A 23,035-nucleotide genomic window follows, 5' to 3' on the forward strand; every position below is an offset into this window, starting at 1 on the left:
CCCAGCTAACAGAAACAGCTGAGAAGCCAACATTCCAATTACTTTTAGCCACGTAAAATAGGCAGACTATATATAAAATTCTGGAGCACAGAGCCAAATAAAATTATACAGAACAGAAATACTTACAGGCTGCACTGTATAAAGAAGTAAAAAGAAGACAAACTAAATAGTTCTAGATATGAAATGTAAGAGTCATGAAGACAGACTTGACACCTAATCCATTCGGGCTCAAGAAAAGGAAACTCGGGGGATGGGTGTGGTTTAATTGATGTTTTTAAATTTATATTAGGGATTAACAAGGTCAACAACAAAATCTTTTTCTGATTGAATTTTGTCAGAAGATCAATGTTACAGATAAATTCCTCACATCTTTTAAATTGTTTTATTGTCAGTGAGTGAATAGCTGGTCATGTCATGTAGTAGAAGCAGATACCCTTGGGTTGATTAGATCCAGGCTTGGAACAGTGCTGGGTACTGTATAGACTACTGGCAAATGTCTGGATTAGATGGACTGAATGCATGTATTCTTATGTTCTTGTATTAGCTTGTATTACTTGAAAACTAAAAATGTATTCTTCCCAAAGGGAAATAAAGTTCAGATGTTCTATGTCGGTTTATTATTTGACCATAATTGTTTCTCATCTAACAGATAATTGTGATAGCCCACTGGTCCCCTCTCTGCCTCAGATGTCATTCAACAGCTCATCCCAGCTGTCCAACACTCATAGCCCTGGATTTGCGAAACTGAACAGGAGAGATGGTAAGTAGATTTCATAACATTAATTTCTCATTCGGGTCAAATATATCTAAAGCTGCTTTTCATTTTTAGGCAGCTTTCTCAGTGATGGTTCAGTATGTAAAAATATGCATTTTTAGAATATGCATGGAATCTCCCTAATACTCTTATGAATGTAAAAACAATAAATAAAAGGTTATTATTACACATCACATTTCTTTATTTGATTCATAATGAATAATCAAAATGGACCACATAATAACAGCATTCATCTCTTGCGATGTCTGAATATATTTTGTTTTTAACTCAACGTAGAGCAATACAGACGACAGGGAAATAGAAAATCCATGTGCCACGGTGCCCTCACCGGCAATTTGCCGCGCTTGGCAAAAGCCTAGTTTGCCTATGCCCAGGGCTGGCTCTGGTTTTGCAAATCTCAGTGCACCCAATGAATTTATGATACAAATCAGAATTGAGATAGGAAAGTAATTCTTCTTACATAGCTATTTCATGCATGGAATAATTCAGTTTTTGTTCGGTCTCAGTACGGTCATGACTTTCAATATTGTCTTAATTAGTCTTGCCTTGTAAATGCATTCCTTGGCAAAGTGACACTGTGGGAACAACAGGAGAGGATTATAATGTTTTTCAATCCATTATTTTTGACAAATTATTATTTGTTATTTAGATTAGGCAATTAGACCATCCCCCCGGGAGCAATATGGAGTTAAGGGCCTTGCTCAAGGGCCCAACAGCTGTGTGGATCTTATCGTGACTACACCGGGGCTTGAACCACCAACGGGTCCCAGTCATGTACCTTAGCCACAAGGCTACCGGCTGCCCCTGTACAAATTACTGCATTGGTGGCTTTGTTATATGTACTAATTCAGTTTAATCTGGAGCATCATCACATCACTGCTACCGTTAGATGTAAATGCATTACACACCCTATGGGACTGTACAGGAAATGTATTAGCATGAAGAGGGCTTATCTGAGACCATGTTGTCCAAATTGTTCTGTGCTTGTTTTTATTCTTGTACAGAAAACTGCTTAATTCTTTGGTTCATTTGTGGCTCAGTATAGTCCACCATTGTTTGAATAAGCATCCTGAGGTGCAGGTGGATGGCTCTTTAATAGTTATGTGATTTCCCAGAGATGTGTGATGTGGTTTCTCCTGACTTCAATATCAAAAGTATGAAATGTAAGGTACGTTGCATTATTTAACCTGAAGCTGATGTAGTACTAAGGCAGTCTATACAGAAGGTTGAGGTGAAGAAGGTTGGAACACATTATACAGAAAATAGGACATTTGAATTGAAAAATACAGTTTTCAAATTGTATTTTAAATTGTCTGTAATGTAAAGCAATCATCTTGAGGAAAGAAGAGTGTTGAGAGGAAATGAAAAGACCTAGGTGGAGGAATCAAATATTGACCACTACATTTATTTTGAGATAATGAAAGAGTGGAAATTTACCGGGCATGGAAATCCAGGAGCAGTTTCTTCCTCATCTTCAATTGTGATCAATACGACTATGTGCCACAAGCATCTCAGGGCTTGTTTAATGTATCAGAAATGTGCTATTATTATTATTATTATTATTATTATTATTATTATTATTATTATTATTAGTATTATTATTATTATTATTATTATTATTATTATTATAGGATGTTTTGCTGAAAACACAATACACATACATGTCTGATTTATGTATTATTTGGATGAAAAATAATGCAAATATTGCACATTGTATTATTTATTCACATTGCTTTTGTGACTTCCAGGGCATTACATGACAGATAAAGTGCATGCCATAAAATGGCAAGAGTATATGGGGATAAAAGCAAACCATGAGTAGAGGCTGGGCTCTATACCATGGACCTATTGCAGATTCCAAATGAATATCAAAATCAGGCATTACGTTTCGTTTTGATTAATGAAACACGTAAGCATGGGGTAGTCAGTGTCTCTTATAAGCACTGTCAATACTGCTGCCAAATGTTTATAACAATATAAAATGTTAGTTTTACATTTTCTAATCTGTGAAGCACTGTAACAAGTATAGCCATATTTCAAGACATCATAGCTCCGACCATGACCCATTATTTAAACTAAGTGGCTGAAAATAAGTTATTATATTAAGTACCAGTAGTTTGTCTCCACCATGTGACCTGCAAGGATTTAAACTGGTATTCCAATGGTTATTCTCCAGGGATCCCCATAGGCACTCCCACAGTCGAGTGATTAATTGTGTAATAGAGTTTTTCATAAAAACAGTTTCATTTCTAAAAACAGTTAGTTATCTAACATAAGGAGAGTCAGGAAGGAAAGTGAACATGGACAGAAGTTTACAGTAAATGCTATGGAAAGCATGGCTTGGTTTAATTCCAATTTAACACATTCCGTTCCCTCAAGCGGGGTCTGGGTGTTTCCAAAATTGTGATGTGCAACAAACAAAGAAAATTAACTGGTACTCTGTAAGGGAGGATAGACAATGAAACAACCAAATCAGAACCTGATGGCCCTTGAAAGTTATATAGGAATTGCTACGTGATAGTAACCTTGGCTCCATGCACAAGTATATTATTTTTCTGTAGAATGACTCATGAATAATTCATAGCTTATTTTTAGTGGTCAAAACACACCACCTGGTCTTTGCTGTGCCTTAAGTGAGGACTTCTTAAACCTCCCTTAAAAACTCATAGAGAAGTAAATAAATGTAGGCAATAGTCGGCTATCTGACAAAGTTAAATTCTCAGTTCTTAATCCCCCTCCCATCCCTCAACATGCACTCATTAATTATTCAAAAGCCTCCCAAACTCATCCTACAAAAAATATTGCGATGGAAGGGAAATATAATTGCTCCCTCCCATTTCATTACATTACATTACATTATTGGCATTTGGCAGACGCTCTTATCCAGAGCGACGTACATCAAAGTGCATATCCATAACCAGGGATAAGTTTCATAATTCGGAAAGAACCGTATGTGGCGTGGCCTCCGTATTTTGTGGCATTTGGGGCATTTGAAGGAAGGGACGGAAATGTCGGAGAGGAAGCATGGAATTTTGGATTGGAATCCAGCTGGTTATGGAGAGCCACAGGGTCTGCTGGCTTTCGGGGTGACTCAGAACTTGAGTAGCACTGCATTTGATCAGATACAGCAGTTGGTTACACAGTTAACACACATCACCGGATTTTTTCAGTGTGAATCTTGAGTAAAAAACCAAAACCAGCGTGCTGTCCAGGACCAGGATTCAGTACCACTGCTGTAAAAAAGAAAAATGCATCCATTACAGTATAAAGAAGGGGTGTCATATCTTATCCAAAAAGTTTTTGTCTCAGCCCAGTACTAAGACACCTGATTCTACTTAAAGTCTTCATTGAAGGCCATGTTTTGTTACTTAATTAACATATAATAATTTATATAGCAATAAACTGTGGTGTCACTTTCCAAGATTGACCAAATACTGGCCATAATGTTAAATAGAACTTTTTGCTAACCAGAGTTCAGAGAAATCAGTTTTTTAAACTTTTGCATACATTCTTAGTACAAAATGTCCGAAGTAAGATAATTTTGAATGTGCCTTGTTAAAATGAGTACAATAAAAATGAATTAATACTAGTAAATCTGAAAAAAATATTCAAGTTAAAACATGAATTGAGTCGTAGACTATTTTTACTCATTGTCTGCCTATCTGTGTATGTCCCTTCATCATTCTGGTACCTTAACAGTTGCAAATATTTAATCAGCCAATCATGTGGCAGCAACTAAGTGCATAAAAGCATGCAGACATGGTCAAGAGGTTCAGCTGTTTTTCAGACCAAATGTCAGAATGCGGAAGAAATGTGATCGAAGTGACTTTGACCGTGGAACGATTGTTGGTGGATTGAGTATGTCAGAAATCGCTTATCTCCTGGGATTTTTCAGTCTCTAGAGTTTGCAGAGAATGGAGCAAAAACAAACAAAAAAAACATCCAGTGAGCAGCAGTTCTGTGGACAGAAACGCATTGTTAATGAGAAAGGTCAGACGAGAAGGGCCAGACTGGTTGAAGCTGACAGAAAGGTGACAGTGACACAAATAACCATGCATTACAACAGTGGTATGCAGAAGAGCATCTCTGAACACACAACGCATTAAACCGAAATCAAAGTGGATAGGCTACAGCAGCAGAAGATGAATAAGTCTAAAAAAAACAAGTCGTATTTTCGTTTTTGAAGGAGATTTGTAAAAGAGCAACTATTTCATTGGCACAATGGTAAAAACATCTCACTACATAGAGTACAAAAGCTCATATATATATATATATATATATATATATATATATATATATATATATATATATATATATATATATAAAAAGTACATAAAATACAGAAGAACAACACCAAGTACATATTTTCATCCTGGGAGGGCATGCTGTGTTTTTTAGGTTAGGTTTTATGCAACCAGCACACTGATATTTACACTCAAACTAAGCATAAAAACATCAAAATTGAGGATGATTGTTGAACAGATGTGTCTTCTTCTTATTTTAATGACCACAGACCAGTTTGCAGGGCTGAGTGCATGATCTAGCCTTCTTGAGACTGACTGGAGAGACAAAATGTAGGCTATTAAAAAAAAAAAAATCCATTACTTTGGATGTGCCTTGATAAACAGTTGCAGCATGAAAGTCTAGTCTAAGGGTCAGTCTAATCTAAGTTTAATCACTATACAATGACACCCAAAACTGACTCTGCATCAGCAACCAGGGGGAAACTTTGTAATCATATACATCATTATTTGTGAAATGGCAAAGTTATCATAGCCTACATTTTTGCCCTTTTTGCCATCACTGATCATACATTAAACAGAGGACAACATTATGAAAATTTTTCTTATGATGAGCATGTATGTGCAAACAAGGGGAGACAAACTAGTGGCCCTAATTATACTACTGTATATTAGAATTTTAAAAAAGATAAAAATCTACTTTAGTAGTCTTATCAGGAAATGTTCTCACTCTAGTTTCTGTCATGTGTTCATTCTCCGAGAAGAGTTCTGTCATGTTCACATAAAAAGTGGTTTACTCGGCGAGCTCATCAACATTTTATTACCTGAATGATCATTACATTCTGCCAAATAGTCCCATATTTTTATTAGTGGACATTTTTTGTCAAGAGGCTCACTGCCATAAATTATCCTGGTTCATAATAGCTGGTAGGTGGAAAAGAAATTAATTATTGATGAGAAAAATTACTAGTTCATTAGATTTGCATCTGTTCCCCACAGGGATTTAGTTAATGGACATGGACAATTTGCACTTCTTCAATTGTGTGCCAAAAATGGTTATTCCCCTTTACTTATACATATATACACTCACCGAGTACTTTATTAGGAACATTTTTACTTTATTACACCTACTTATTCATGCGATTATCTAATCAGCCAATTGTGTGGCAGCAGTGTATAGCATAATGTAGATATGGGTCAGGAGCTTCAGTTAATATTCACACCAACCATCAGAATGGAGAAAAGAATGTGAATATGGGCTGATCATTCACATGGTAATAGCTATTCTTTCTCATTGGGGCATTACTTACTTTGTACCTCAGCTAATATTTAAATTTCTCCTCAACAGGTGATCAGTGTTCAACAGTGCCGCAAATAACATTTCAATATCTGTTATGGAAATTGAGGAAAAGTATGTTTTTGTTAAACATTGATAATATTATGAATTCTTTTTTCAGTTTTTCAGTTTTTTGTGCAGTACATGTATCAGGACTGTTGGGTTGCTGGTGTGAACTTATGTTATGATGTACTGTTTCTAAAAAGAGGGTTCATTTTCTTTTTGCTGTCTTTTTTTGTGATCTTACTTTCTTTTTAGACACCATTGTGTGATTTTGTTACTGTTATGAAGATCAAATTTGTCTTTACAATCAAATTTGATGCATGTATTTATTGTTTTGCAAAGTGAAACACAGTTGTTTTGTTCATCACCTATTCTCAAAACCAGCACAGTTGTTTCTAACAATGCTTCTGAACAATTGAGAAAAACTGTTACATAATACACAGGTGTTCGTACAGCAATATCTTTTCTGCAGCTCTTTTACAGTGATGTGTGGGTTCTTCTGAACATTTCTCACCAGGTCTTTCTATCTGAAATCTTTCTTGGTCTTCCAAACCTTGCCTTGACTTCAACTGTTCCATTTATCTTACATTTTCTAATCATGTTTCTGATAGTGGAAATGGGTCATTTGACAGTGTTTTGTAGCCTTCTCCTTCTTGGTGGAAATGAACCGTGTTCATTCTGAAATCCTTGGACAACTGTTTAGAGGTTGGTTGTTAACACCAGATAGAACAACCATTGCAGTTGGATACTTTAGAAGGCATGGAGTTACTTCAGAATAAAAAGTTCAGCCCTAGAATTATATTTACCTGACTCATTGAAACCTTATCGAGAAAATCACCTGTGTTAGCGTTAGTAATAATCTTTTGCACTGAGCCCTTTTCATTTCTTATCATTTATAAACAGTAAAACCATGAAAATAAAAAGCAATCTTGCTTAAGAATTTGCAGAAAGGTGCCTTGTTTAAATCTGTACCATTTAGAGTTCAGGTGTGCTTTTGATCATGTACAGATTCATTGTAAGAGACATGTAAACCAGGGGTGCCCAAATTATTGCACCCGACTGTATGTTTCTCCGAGTTACAACCTCTTAGAATGGTCTGTCAGTTCTTTGATTTGTTTTGTTGTCTGCTCACAACAATGCTGAAATCGAAAGTGATGTGTGAATTGTGCTCATTACATTTGAAAAGGAAGACCGATTGATAGCTCAAATTTCCCACCCTGTCAATGCGTTCTGTAATAATGCCCTTTCTGCCAAATATCAGTGGTCTGTGATTAATACGTGGTGTGCACAATGTTGGTCACTGCTTGAGAGAATTGGTTTGGTAGGAAATCATGGGAAAACAAACACATTCTCATCATGTTATCCTTTCATGATGACGACTTCTGTTAATGGGCATTAATGTGGGTCATATTTTGATAACTTCTGTGGATGGACCTGTAATTCCCAACGAGGAATTAACACTGATTAAGCGAGAAAGACTTTGGGTGCCCTTTGTGTTGAGGTAGTTCATTAGACTGCATTTCTACTTAGCCTCTATCTCTTTTCTAAGCAAAGGTCAAAGCACTTGCTCCCTGTGTCTCAAAGCAATGTTTCATTAGTAGCTCATTTTTAATACTGTCTCTGGGCTAAATTAGCCTGTCTATTTTATGTGGAGTAATGAAATAAATAAATGTTTGTTGTATCTACAATTAATTTAGGATGTAGGCCTTCACCCACATTGATTATTTTTCATTTTTCTGTGTAACAAAGTTAGGTTCAAATATATAAATATGGACCAAAATCCCTAAAGAATATTTCCAGCACTTTGCTGAATCCATACTGAAAAGAATCCAGGCATGTTCTGGAGGCATAATGGGGTCCAATCGGGTACTAGATAAGTGTACCTAATAAAATGGCTGCTGAGTGTATGATTCTTCTATCTTTTGCACATTGTATTGTTATTGAACAAAATTTCAGTGTGCCCTGTTTTATATTCCAAGTATATTGCTGATGCCTGTCTTTTTAGATTAAAATATGTGTAATTCATTAATTTGCTTTTGATTGCAACCTGTGTTCCTAAATTGTGCATGTGCAGAAGTGTACTCCTGGTAGGCCTCAGATGTTCATCCAGCTGTCACAGTCTCCCTGGCTCTGCTAGGTCTCTTTAGTCTGACTCAGTAGTGACTTGCTTCACACAAACATTACCATATTTTACATCTTACTTCTTCTGACGGAGGCGTCTCAAAGACAGACGCTTTCTTTGTGATTGGCGTGCATCTGAGATGTGCATCTGACCCCCTGCTCCTTTTTCTCCAATCTCATAATTCAAAAGAACTTTATGCCACTCTTATTATTTATGGTCTTTTAATGCTTTAATATTCTATAAATACTGCAAGATAGTCGCTCTTTCTTTGAATCATCTGAGACTTAAAAAAAAAAAAAGTATTATAGGGGCTGAATGCCGCTACTTTAGAATGCTGTTGCAATTTCAGTCTGATTGAGGGATATGTTATTGGCATGGATTTTTCTCTTCTCATCAAATGCAGGCAGTCCTCACTGCTGCTCGATACACTAGTGAAATGCATATGCATTCTGACTTAAATGAAACTCAGCACAGAAATATATGTGCTCTTATCGCCAGCCACGAGCAGTTAGCACGCACATGTTGTCTGCGAGTAATGAACGGTTTAATTAATCCTTACTTGTCATATATATTACAACCCAATCCATACGATGTTAACTTGTATATTAATTAATGTATTGGACGTTGTCATGGAGGTTTTGCTGTGCTTAGCAATCCCATAACAGTGGATCTATCAGACTAAAGTATATTTATATTTTCTGCATGACATGTAAATTCTGTGCATAAACAGACTTGTGTCCACTGTTGTTTTTAAAATATTAGTTGATGTGTATTCAAAAATCTAAAAGTACACATGTATCCATGTATTTATTACTGAATGAAAGAGAAGACAATGTATAGGGGTAGTTTAGGGGCAGTTTGCAGATATTTGTATCTGTATTTTGCATTGATGAATGAAATTATTTTACGAAAGAGAATCTATAAAATCTGTGGAAAAAAAATATAAGGCTAGTCTGTGAGCACATACTGTATATGTAGATACATAGAATATTGGCTGATTTCTTGACAATTTACACATACACATATACCTGTAGATCACTGTGTTACCAAGAAACTACAATAAGGCAAAAAAGTGTGACTGGACCTACAGACCACAAAGTTGTCACAGTAAAAATGTTTTATTTACTTGTACTGTGTAAGTATTGTATTTTCCTCTGTGTATCCTTCTCAGTTATAGAGAACACTGACAGAAAAAAAAATGGCACATGAGAGAATTTTAGTTAAAAAAAACTAAAACCACACAAAAAGCAAAATGTGTCACTAGGTGGGACAAAATAATGGAAACACCAAACAATATATGAATACCAAGTGACTAATAAAGAGTAGGGCCACCATTCACCTTCAGGACAATTCTTCAATCCTTATCGGAATGCTGTCATACAAGTTATGAACTGTGTGTCGTGAGATATTAGACCATGTTTCAAGAAGAAAACCTGAACCTTCATACTCAATTCCCATTTCCTCCCAGTGTTCATGAAACCACTCATCATGTTGGAATATGGGGACATCATGAGGGAAATGTGTTTGCACCATAGGGTAAATCTGTTCTTGTAAAATGGTTTCATATTCCGTTGCCATTAAATGGCCAAGGAGAACAATAACCTGACCAAATGACTTCCATGCGATAACTGCTCACACCATTACAGATTGTGATGATGTTTAACAGATGGCAGACATTGTGGGTTGAAGGCTTCCTTTGGCTTTCAGTAAATGTAAACCCATCCAGATGTTGGAAAAGGAATAAAAGATGACTTATCAGAGCATATTACTTCCATTGCCCAGGCGTCTAGGTTGGCGACAGTAGAAGCATTTTCTCATTGCCTGGCAGGGCTGCGAGCCACAGTTGGCCCTGGCAGGGCACCAAATATGATACCACAGTGAGGCATCCATGCCCTGGAACATTGCTCAACAGGATGGGCCACACAGCAGCCCCGTTTGCCATATGCTATACTTTAGAGTCCATCTCCTTTTTCATTATCATTATGAAAATAAGCACAATAACCTGACACATGAAGCTGTTCTGATCAGAATGTTCCCAGAGGACGAACACTTCATTTTATTTTGACCTACTAACCGATTATACACTGATGTATTAATTTATTCTACTCAAAGCTGGAAAAAAATCAATACAAGCTGAAAACTTCTAAGCAATTGTCTATAAGCTGTTTCACTTACATCTTGTCACTCAAAATGCCAAGCTATTTTTTAGTTACTGTCAATTTTGCTCCATCTGGTGTACTGTTCATGAATTTATGGCTGTCTCAATGCACTGCTTTCTGTTTCTTTTCTATATGTGCATTAGGTGCTGGCGGGTGGTCACCCTTGGAGTCTGACAAGTATCAATGGCTTGAAATTGATCTGGGAGAAAGGACTGAGGTTACAGCCATTGCCACACAAGGGAGATATGGGAGCTCAGACTGGGTGACCAGTTACCTCCTAATGTTCAGCGACACAGGCAGGAACTGGAAACAGTACCGGCAAGAGGACAGTATTTGGGTGAGTGTGGGATTTTAATAGGCATGCCAAAAAAGGTGCCATCATTTTTGCCATATTTTTTGTTGTCTATTATTGCATCATTTTAGTAATATTTTAAACCAAAAGGAAAGAGCTATTCCAGCTTGACTGTAAATCAGACGTGGGTATATACAACGGTGCAGGGCAGAGTAAAGATCTTTAAATATTTTTGTTTTTCTCAGCACAATTTTGTAGCATTGCAATTTTGTGACATCAAGCGATCATGATTACATTTTAATTGCTAAATATAATTAACTGGATTGTTATTTTATACATGTGACATTGGCTTGAAAATGTTTATTTGCACTGGGCTAGGAGTTTGCTAGCTGGCTAGCTAGGTAGCAAGTAGCCAATTGCTACATCCAAAAATGGCAAAGTTTAACCATACTAGCTTGCTAATAATCTTACAATAAAATCCTCCTGTTACCACCTGATGTTTGCTGTCCTCAAACACTCAAAAGCTACAGGAGACAATGTGCAGTCAAGATCCCCAAACTAGGACAACAACATGATGAAAAACATTTGGGCTCTATGTTAGACTCTGCATAACATGGTGGAAAGTCCAAACACAGGTGTCAATGCTCATTTCAGGAGAAGCAATTAACTTTTTCCCTCCTGCACCTTGACTGTTAAAATAGCCAACGACCATGCACATATTTAGTTGGGTTGGTCTTTAAATTAGGTGTGGTCATGATAATTCTTGGTGTATTGCTATTTTGATGCAGCTGAATGCTTTTGCGTTTTTGACCAGACAAAACCTTGCCTTAAGTCATGTATTTCCATCAGTATTTTTCTGGCATAATATTAGGCTAGTAATGCGCCTTTAGGTTACTGCTCCACTTAAGATCTGCCTAATTCGCAAAATGCAATTAGCAAGCAGTCCCATTGGCTGATTGCTTAATAAGCTGTAGCCTTTTTAGAAAATACATTAATTCCAGGCAGACTGCGACCGCACCAACGTAATCCTCGCCAGGCCCCATTGTACTCTGCGAGTTTCATGTACAGTACATAAATCTGGCCCTAAATCTTGCGGCTGCTCAGTAACTGCCTTTAGAAACATGGTTAACAGTCCATGTACATTATTGTTAAGTCAATGAAGTCAATTTTCGTGAACATCACAATTAGTGACATGTTAAATATCTGTTAATTCACAGGATTTTGTTTTGCTTTGCTGTCCTTTTTTTGTTTACAATCAAAGTCCCTCTCCTCCATCCTCATCCCTGCCCACTCAACACCTACTTCCTCATGCAATTATCTAATCAGCCAATTGTGTGGCAGCAGTGCAATGCATACAATCATATAGATACGGATCAGGGGCTTCAGTTAATGTTCAACCATCAGAATGGGGAAAAGATGTGATCTAAGTGACTTTGAGAGTATAATGATTGCTGGTGGCAGACAGGGTGGGTTGAGTATCTCAGAAACTATTGATCTCCTGGGATTTTCACGCACACTAGTCTCTAGTCTAGCAAAATAAATAAATAATAATAATCCAGTGAGCAGTAGTTCTGCAGACAGAAACGCCTTGTTAATGAGAGACGTCAGAGGAGAATGGCCAGACTGGTCAAAGCTGACAGGAAGGTGACAGTAGTATGCAGAAGAGCATCTCTGTACACACAATGCATCATAACTCTAAATGAATAGGCTACAGCAGTAGAAGTAAAAAATATTATAAATACCTAATAATACCTGCTCACTGAGTGTATACGATTTATACCATTTTTATTTTTTGTATCTCCGGTTTTTGATAGTCAAGGAAAAGCAGTTCCAAGTCCTGTCGGCTTGTCATTCTCCCTCTGGAAGGGTATTTAGTACCAGTGGTAGAACTTTGTCATGCCAGCAACCACCACTCAAGCCAGATAGACCTGTAAGAGCAGTTCAGTATGACAGTTCAGAGAATGACAGACAAAGTTTGCCTTACACAAAAGTCCCCTGCATGCCAACATAAAAATAACTTTGTACTTTTGTGCATTTTCCCCTAGTTTTGCTGGGCTCACCATCAAATATTTGTCAGGACCAGTGTTAGAGAATTTACACCTTAGCTTACAGTCTATTTCAAAGGGCACATTAAGTAAATGAGATGGTTTCCGTGAGCTCTCTCAGCAAGAAACAGTGCAATTTGCATGGCTTAGCAGTCTGTTTCATGAGGGAGCTTATCCCGTCAAAAGCACAGAAGATGTGTTCAGTGAGCATTTTGCAGGCTACCACAGGGATTTTGTTGAAAAAAAAAGATACATAAATAGAATATTGGAAATCTGAAGTCAATTTGGTTATTGCAAGATCACTTTCTGTTTTCAGCCACATGGCACCACGCTGAATAGATTTTTTTTTCATGGAACAAACATGTTATTGGGCAACAAAGTAACTCTGTCCTGCCAATTGTTAGTTATTGATGATTGATGGTTGTGTGCATGTGTACGCATGTATCTACCTTCTGCCATTACACATCCACTAAGAGGGGACATTTCCATTTTCTAGGTCCCCTCATGGCAAATGCTTTAAATCAGGTTATAATGAGGAGTTGACCTCCCTAGTGAAGTTTTATAAAAATGACCAGGAGGGGACCGGATATGTGTTACGTATGTAGCTTTAGTACTCATTGCTGCCCCTGTACCTGTAGGCTTGAGATTAAATTTGAGTCACAGAATTACACACTTCGTTTTAGCACTCCTCTTTTGTTGTTAATGGTTTAGAGCCCCAGGCAGGTTCTCAGATGACAGGGGAGCCATCTGACTGAGAAACCAGTGAATGCATCTGTCTCTCCAAATATTATTTAAGATTTTATATAACAAATAATGGCTCAGACTGTATACAGTAAAAAGATACCTGCAATTCTGTAAATATACAATTATGTACAGTGAGCTCCAGAATTATTGGCACTCTTGTTAAGTATGCACAAAAATAATTCTAAAATATGTTACTGACATATGCTTATTGTCATTTTCATGTGTAAAAGTAGTGTGCTGTAAAATGATTCAGTTGAATTAACCAATATAAGATTCAGTTGAATCTTACATTTTGCAAAATAATTCCCCAAAAGGTGTTTCTGATCAAAATAAAGTCTGCAAATGAACATTAATTGTCTCATTTCAAATCCAATGTGCTGGCCTACAGAGCCAAAATAATATAAATTGTACCACTGTCCAAATACTTATGGACTGCACTGTAGATTATTACCTTTGTAGTTTATTATACGCAGCCTTTTTTTCTTCTTTTTTATTTAAGGTGCCAATAAGTCTGGAACCTATTGCACGTAAAAATGTGCACAATTAAGCTAAGGTAATTTCTTATCTCTTTACCCCCTTTAGTCTCACTGACCCAGGGCTGTGCCTGTGAGGTTTTTTTGCATTTATTCTTTTTTTTCAGGGAGCAATTTTCAATCTCTATGGTAACAGGATATGCTGTTTGAAAGCGTTCTATCTGTATAACCTACTTTAAGATGCCATTGCTTCTCCTTATTTTGTAACATGTGGGTGGTAAAACAAGTGTGGTGGTACCTCATCTTCACTGGATTTTGGAAATCCACATTTCTACTAAGAAATAAGGAAATGTCAGTATCCTTTTTACGACAAGTGTCCAGCGGACCAAATGCATAATAGTTTCTCATTCTAAAAATGTGCTAACTCAGAGGAACGTTGATAGAATGTTCATTGTTTACTTATTTGGAGCAATTAACATTGTTGTCTGTTTCACCATTGTATACTTCTACAAAAGTTCTTGTACATAGAAAAGCTATAATCCACATTTTGTATTGCCACTCTCAAGCACTATGAACTGTCTCTAACCAGTATTTGTAACGTAGTTGCAGAAAAGATGTGTTACCCCCATCCGTGTGTAAGAAAATTCAGTATAACTTGAGCTCATCAAAGAATCGATTACTGGCATGCTATATAAGTGATGACGAAAAATAATTTTAGCTAATGACCTTACATTTCCAACAGTGTATAATTTGTTAGGCTTGCATAAAAAAAACACAATTTTTTCACCTGCCTAGTGAAACTATTTTTTTCAATACACATGCAGTCTGTTGCGCATCAGCAAAAACAGTTCTTGAGATTTTATGCCGAGAAAAAATTGCCTACGTCTAAATAGAGGATTTCCTTTGGAGGAGTTCCAAGCATCTCTATTTCTGAGGAAGACAGTGGAAACACCATTGACAGTATAACAGAGGGCATTTTGAGTGACGTGACCCCATTTTATATTGCTGAGCACCAACATAGAGTCCCAAAATTATTAAATAGGCTGATAAATAAAGAGCCAGCTTGCTTTTGAATAATAAATAGCATGTGGAATTATGTAATGTGGAGGGGGGAAGTGCATAAACTTTTTTCAGGTTAAAAGGTGTTGTATAGTTTCGTAAGCAAAATGCAGTGTTTTACACCTCATAAAGCCCATAATATCATTTAGTTTCCATGTGTCCTTTTGGAGTCATCTGCGTAGACATATATTCAAAAAAACAGAATGCTCAATGTTGGTTATATTGTCCTCAAAGAATAGTAACTATTTTGTTTTCAGTATGTCATTTTTAAGTTTGTGTCAAGAAAAGGGCCGGTACTTATGGAGTTAAAGTGTTGTCAGTACTACTATTACTAGTGCTAATTATCTACCCAAACAATATTTACAAAAAAATTATCCAAACAATTGGTGTTAAAGAAGTGAAAATGTATTTAAGAGAAGTGGAAGCAACACAAGGAAACTACTAACTAAAATAAAGCACAAGGCATAAGGCAATGCCCTGATCCTGGCACTGCAATGTGATCAGCATACGTCTTCAAGAAAGGATGTTTTATGGAAACAGGCCCCTTTTTATAGCAAAATAATTTCTATCCCCATGGAATAATCCATGAATGGACGATATACGAGAACCGCAATAACCAAATGAAAACTATTACAGCTCATTGCATACGCATCTTCTGCAGAAAAAAAAGCCAAATGCAACACATTCTAGCAAGTGCGTAATTATACCTGCATAATCAACAGCAACATTCAGAATGGGAATCCATACCATTACCATTACCATTCCAAGTTAATAATTTCCCCCATTCAAAAGCGTGTCCACGTGAGACTCATTTTAGGTTTTAGGTGTTAATTAAATATATTCCCTTTTAAATCCTTGAAAAGTGGATTGCCCAAAGTGTTGTGGATTTATTTATTTTAGTATACAGGCAGAGAACCTGTTTTGCATTTTCAGTTTATCTTAATCCTCTTTAGCCATTCACCCATGAAAAAAGTCATATTTACCTTGTAGTGGTCACAGGTTTTTTTGAACCCTTTATGCACTTCATTGGACATTTTATTTCCATTAGTTCCATCTATTTTTAATGTTAATTTCATGATGATAGTTATGTAATATAATCTACACCAATTATTCACAATTTTTTTTATTCTGGAGCTTTACCACAAACAATTTAAATAATAATAATAAATAATAATAAATAATCCATACTTGGGTTTGACCTTGCTCTAACATGTCTAAGGATGAGCTAATATGCAGATGTAGGGTCCTATTTTCCGGCTGGCACCTAACGTGTTGCGACTCTGGCATACTTGCATACTTACCAACCTGGTCTGGTGGTCCTCCCCCAGAAAAAAATGTGTTTGAGAGACTTTGTTTCCTGCATTCAGATGACTTTTACAGAATGAAAATAGATCAATAAAAATCATCAGCACCTTTTTGCATATAATTATCTCTTCATTATTATTTCTAACTTCTGTGTGATTTTTTTCTGTCACTCTCCATTTATTTTTCTCTGAACTAAGTAATGTTACTTTCTCAGTTTTTTTTCCCTCTCATTATCAGGTTTATTTGTCTCTGAACTAAGTTAACTTCTCTGTCTCTTTTTTCTCTCACTATCCATTTATTCTTCTAAACTTCTTCCTCTTTCTTTTCTCACTCCATTTATCTCTCAACCGTTAGCTATCTCTCTTGAGTCTGTATGTGCTCTATTTGCGTTAATGTAACCATGGAAATGATGTATTTGGTGTGTCTGTCCGAGTTATCCGAGTGGAAACAGTGGGATTTTTGTATTGTGGGGCTTAGAGCCTGCATGCGGTGCAGTCAGATTAACAAAAACAAAAATATTATTGCAAATCGGGAGGAATACGGGAGAATTGTGACCCCGGAAGGATTCCGGGAGAGGGCAGTGAAAATCGGGAGTCTCCAGGGAAAATGGGGTAGATTGGCAAGTATGCGTACTGCCGATTTCGTATTTTCAAGACGATCTCAACCACAGCCCCCTCTGGTCATTTTGTGTTGGTCAAGGTCAGACAGGTCAGACATTCACCCTTTCGCCACCTGCCTGCTCAACCGAAGTCTGATTGTGTGGCTTTCCCACACAATGTGCAGGGTGATCAGCCTACCCAAGAGCCATTTAACAGTTTTTGTGGATTGTATGGTGTCCAGTTTGTCCCACAAGTATGAAAAATGCATACATAGTTTTTTCTTGAAATTCCTGTATTTTTGATTGTTTGTGGCTGTACTACATCCCTGGGGTACTGTAGGCCTATTTCATTGTTTGTATTACTCCCGTACGTAATGAAAACATAACTTAAATAATATTTTCATTTGACTTGCATTACAGTAGTGAAAATGATGGCTACAGTGGGCCTACTGACACAAATATGGATTGCATTTATAAACTGTGTTTGTCGATTAATGCAATATTTTGCAACAATTTATTGGCAAATACATATAATATCAATATAAAATAAATATGAAGACCTACAGTACTTACTGTTTGTTTTAAACAAGCTATAATAATGGCATGTACCATTATACATTGGTTCATACCAACATCATTTAGCAGTCTTATGCATCTTACTGTTAAGATAACTAAACTGCACAGTGTTTCCAGTGTACCAGTATTGTATGTGCAAGCTACATGCATAAGTGCATAAGTTATCAATTTAGCTAATTTAGCATCATCGGGGTTGTGCTCACTATCAACAAGACAGATAAACAACCACCCATGTTATAATTTTTACATCTGGAGGGCAGGCTAAAATAAAGTTAAAACATGTAGGCCATGTTGAAACCAAAGAGAAAGTTGCAATGTCAACTGCCTGTTTTTCCCTCTAAAGGAAATTGCTTGATTCAGTTAATTGTAAAGTTGCATGCAACGTGTTTAAACATCAACCAGTTTTTCCCCTCTAATGGAAATCAACTAGAAAAACTAAAATAGTCAGTGCTGTAAATGGTACAACTGTCTTGCTTCACTTGTGCCATTTTAAAAGTCTCTGTGATGCTCACATGAATTATAAAGCATTTATACAACACTACACAAATAGGTTAGGATTTGGCTTAATTTAAAGTCAGTACTATATTGTGATTGATGCCAAATATATAGCACATCTTGAACACATATTGGTCCTAGTTAGAACATCTGAGAAAATATGAGAAATCAGATGACTTAGACTAACTTATAATTTCAAAAGTTGCCAAACTGCAATTCAGAGGCTTGAATGTTCACTTATGTTAGCTTCTTAGCACTGTGGTCACACAGTAGCCCTTGAATGCTTGTCTTACAGTTACAGTTTCCAGATCTCTCTTGCATGCGTTATGTGTGAAATATTTATCATGTTTGACTTTGTGTGTGCATGTGGTCATTCATATGTGTTTAATGTAACACTGTCGTGGTAGATTTAAATGAATTCAGTAGAGTCTACCATCAATTCTGTGTGTACATATGTTAAAGGTAGGGGTTCTACCCCTTAAAATATGTGTGTCAGCTTTGGATATTGTTCCATTCTAAAATTGTATATTGGATAAGCTTTGCCAAGTGCAACCTTTCCTGAAATACATGAATGGAAAAAAGCATAGCTTAGTTCATTCAGTAACGCTTTTGTGTTTGCTTTCAAATCACTTCAAAGATACACCATTTTTTCTCCACAGGCATTTTCAGGAAACACAAATGCTGATAGTGTTGTCCAGTACAAACTGCAGCAGCCTGTAATAGCTCGATTCCTACGTGTCCTTCCCCTGGACTGGAATTCAAATGGAAGGGTAGGAATGAGGCTAGAGGTCTACGGATGCCTATACAGTAAGTACAGAGAGTGTATCAGTGTGAGCGGACTCCTGTAGTGATACTGTATATTATCAATCTTCTGTGGGGTCTTTTTTAAAATGCTAATGGGTTTTAAAGCACTCAGTCCAGGGCTTCTGCAAATCTGCAAAATACAGTTTCATTATAGAGTAGAAGAGTTGATAAGCTTATAGGCAGACAAACAAGATGTCTAACAATGGCTTGTGTTGCTACATTGCTTATGTTTTTTTGGGGGAAAGTTTCAGAAGCTAACACGTGTATAAGCACAGCACACATTGAATGAAAATGAGACTTTAGTCATCCTGTTGTGCTTCAGTATCTACTTTGGGGAGCTATAGAGTGTATATAATCATGCAGTTAAACATAAATAATGGCGAGAGACTCCTAATGTAAGCCAAAAATGTTGCTTCGGGATTTTAAATTTTGCACTTAATATATGCTTTTGGAATGCTTTCTAGGTTTGAAATGCTCTGACAGGATTTATTATCCTCGGGATTGCACTCGGAGGTGTCCATCATTAGCAATACACTGCTGGATATGCATTATGCATATTTTATAGAAACCATGACTAAATACTGTTTAATCCCTTGAAAACTCCAGAGTTTACCAAGGATTTTTCAAAAATATTTAAACTGTCAGGTACTTCCAGTTGTGTACACAACATTACTGGTCCTATTTTTAGGATGCAAACAGTTGGTAAAAGCTAGTGAATAACAAAAAGAGATTAAATGGTTTTGGTATTTTAATGTTGTTAATGCACATGTGATGTGCTGGGCAGGCCATCATGAGGTGAAGGTTTGCCACTCTCAGACCAGTCTTTGTGTCAGACGTGTCATTGTTTATATCGTGTTTTCTGGCTGTATTCCCACTAGGTACTCCCAGGTTTAATTATCCATAATGGCCTTAATGCCTTATTACACCAACTATGAAGTGTTTAGTGTAAGGAAGTGAATCCATCAAAGTCTCAGTTGTTAATTGCCAAACGTTTGCTGAAAAGTTATCATTTTTGAGCCTACACAGCATGTCATGCTTTGCTATCCAATTCAGTTTTGTCCTTAAACTGAAAATGATTCATGCTTCATTTATCAGACAGCGTGCCATCAATCTTAAATTATTATGCAAAATGACAGTAACTGATTTTAAAAAAGCATTATTCCTCAGTCCTCATTCCAAAGTCAAACTGAGTTAGACTTTGATTTTAGAGATTAAATCAGTTTTCATTTCAATACTAGACTTTTTTGGTAGCGAAACCTGAAGTAAGTTTAGTCATTATGTTAGTCATGTAACTAACCATACAAAGGTTAGCCTATATGTTAGCCTATATACAGTATGTTTGTTTGCTTATCCAGGTGACAGAATATGACAAAAAATGTCTATCTATCTAGCTGACTAACCAACAAACAGTATGGGCAGTGCAGCACTGGACAAAATAAATAAAACATAGAACAGAATTAGAATATTTTCGAACTAAAGTCCTAACTTATGTGGAAAGGCTTATATATGTGCTTATGATGCCCTGTGCAACTCGATCTATGCAGGTATTTCATCAACAGTGGCCCAATGTGTTATGATACTCTGATATCACAAGTGTATTGTGAATGTTATTTATTTTATTTTACTATTGGAACTGTTAACCCATTCAAGTGCTTAACTAGCCAGGAGGGATATATACAAGATAAATGAGTGGACATGATTCAATAACAAATGTCCATGATTTCATAATTGTTCAGTCATGCATCACCATCAATTTTGTTTTGCAGAAAATGGAAGCCTTGAAATGCCTTATGGAGTTTTTACTTGTAATATGTTGTTTGCAGAGTCTGATGTGGCAAGTTTTGATGGCAGCAGCTCATTGCTCTACAGGTTCAGTCACAATTCAAGTCAAACAGCCAAAGATGTGATATCCATGCAGTTCAAAGCACTGCAAAACTCTGGAGTTATCATGCACGGTGAAGGACAGGGAGGACACTGCCTGACGCTTGAGCTGCACAAAGGAAAACTCTTACTTCACATCAAAACAGGTACTGCTTTCTCCAGCGCTCCTTACACTCTTTTGTGTTCTGCATGAATTTGCGCGCACAGTCCCTTCAAGGTGTTGGGACCGCTTCCAATACTGAATTTCTGATGCAGTGTGGCTAAATTATTTATGTGAAGGAATGAGCTGGGGGGTCAGCTGTCCGCATTTTCTAACTGCATTTGGAGAGGTTACGTACCTAAATGTGCTACATACTTCAAAGTTTAACTCCAAAGGGGGTAGGGGGAGAGGGAGGGGGAGGGTTGGTGTTGGTGGTAGCAAGACATCATCTTAGATTCAGCTGCACAGCTAATTTTGTCTGAAGCCCCTTGACAGGGGAAAATGTAGAGCTCTGAGGATACTTTTAACAAAAATATATTTTCACTTGACAGAAATGCAATGTTTTTTCTTGACAGAAATGCTGGCTGCATTAACCTAGTCCAGCAATCTGGCAACGTCCTTGATTTCCCCCTGTGTAGAAATATGAAAACATTGCTCACTCACTATGGTACTACCACTTGGGAAACATTTGGAGCAATACGCAAGCATTTAAAATAATTTAGGGTATGCAACATTGTTTAATTATTTGTCATCGTTAGTTAATGTGCATGATGAGCTAAGTGCTTGGTAATCCAGATCTGCAGTACTCTCACGATGCTGTATCTGCATGGGCATGCTCCAGTGCCCCAGTGAAAGCTTGAATGTCCCAGTGGTTCATCTACAATTACAGAGCCCTGGAGAGAAAGCAGCAATGAGCCTACTTCATAATGATAAATAGCTGCATTTAGCTATAATATCATGCTGCAATTGAGACATGTATTTATATTTTGGTGTCCGTTGTGCTGTGACTAAATTATTTTCATGATTGAGAGGTAGATAATGCCCATCACAATTATCATGTGGGATGCAGCTTATGTGAAATAATTTGAAAAGGTGTGTTTGTGAATAGCATGTAGTAAGCCAAATGACTGACTTTGCATCATCATTTACAACCTCATTACATGTATGGGAAAGTCGATGCCTTTCTAAAATCAGTTTTTGTCAAAATTGTATTTTAGATTGAGATCTACTGTTTAAACATCATATACAGGTTGCAGTGGTTTTAGGTGTCTTGGAGAATGTGCAGGTCACATTTTTTCAAAAATGGCACCAATCTGTTTTTAACTTAGTTTTCATTATTTTATCATGATAATTTGACTTAATTGCATTATTTTCAGAAGCACTATATTGAATAAAAACACTGCCACAGAACCAGCATCTATAATAGCCGACTGGATGCAGTGTATATCATCCAAACATTTGGTAAAAAAACATTTAACCTTGCAGTGATAGGCACCATTGCTACGTCACAAGCTACGATAAACTCATGTCTTGCATTAATATCCAAATTAAACAACAGAAATATTTTTTATCAAAAAATGGCAAAATTGGAAAATTACCTTATTCCAGTGAAAATGCTGCAAGATTAATTTCATTTAATTTAGGCATATGGTCTATTATTTAATGACACTTAGGTTATACGCTAGATAAATTTACTTCAATTTACCTTTATTCTATTTTTGAAAAACATGAAGCATACGACTGGTTGTCTTGCTCACTTTAATAAATATATTAGCAGAAGTGTGTGGGTAGCCTTTTACTTTCTAGCATTGCTTTCTTCTTTTTTCACCTCGCCTACATTGGATGTGCGGTTTGCCTCTACTATATTAACTTCATACACACACTCACATAGACTATAGACAGAAGTTTACCATTGTTTTGGTTTTCAGTAGCCTAACTGTACTGTAGCGGCAGTTACCATATGTAGGTCTAAAGAGATTCTCCAATAATAAATGTCACAATGGAAAAGGGAGCCAAGCGTCAATCCTGTTATATCCAAATTCACGCTATTGCAGGGTTTTACTATAAATAATAAAATTTGTATTATTTAAAAAGTTCTAAGAGTAGAGATTGCCGAGCCCTCGTAAAGGTCACCGATCCCTCGATCC

General features: G+C 36.7%; 1 protein-coding gene across 1 annotated transcript in view; it reads left to right on the forward strand.

The window, feature by feature from the left end:
• cntnap3 (contactin associated protein family member 3) overlaps nucleotides 1–23,035 on the forward strand; it is a 112,139-nt gene that overhangs the window by 37,806 nt on the left and 51,298 nt on the right. The window contains exons 2-5 of the mRNA XM_061262392.1: nucleotides 650–760; nucleotides 10,780–10,973; nucleotides 18,883–19,030; nucleotides 20,851–21,054. Coding sequence (XP_061118376.1) covers nucleotides 650–760; nucleotides 10,780–10,973; nucleotides 18,883–19,030; nucleotides 20,851–21,054 — 657 coding nt within the window. The remainder of the gene's footprint in view (nucleotides 1–649; nucleotides 761–10,779; nucleotides 10,974–18,882; nucleotides 19,031–20,850; nucleotides 21,055–23,035) is intronic.

The sequence above is a fragment of the Conger conger genome, chromosome 12 (genome assembly GCF_963514075.1).
Source record: "Conger conger chromosome 12, fConCon1.1, whole genome shotgun sequence".
NCBI classification, from domain to species: domain Eukaryota; kingdom Metazoa; phylum Chordata; class Actinopteri; order Anguilliformes; family Congridae; genus Conger; species Conger conger.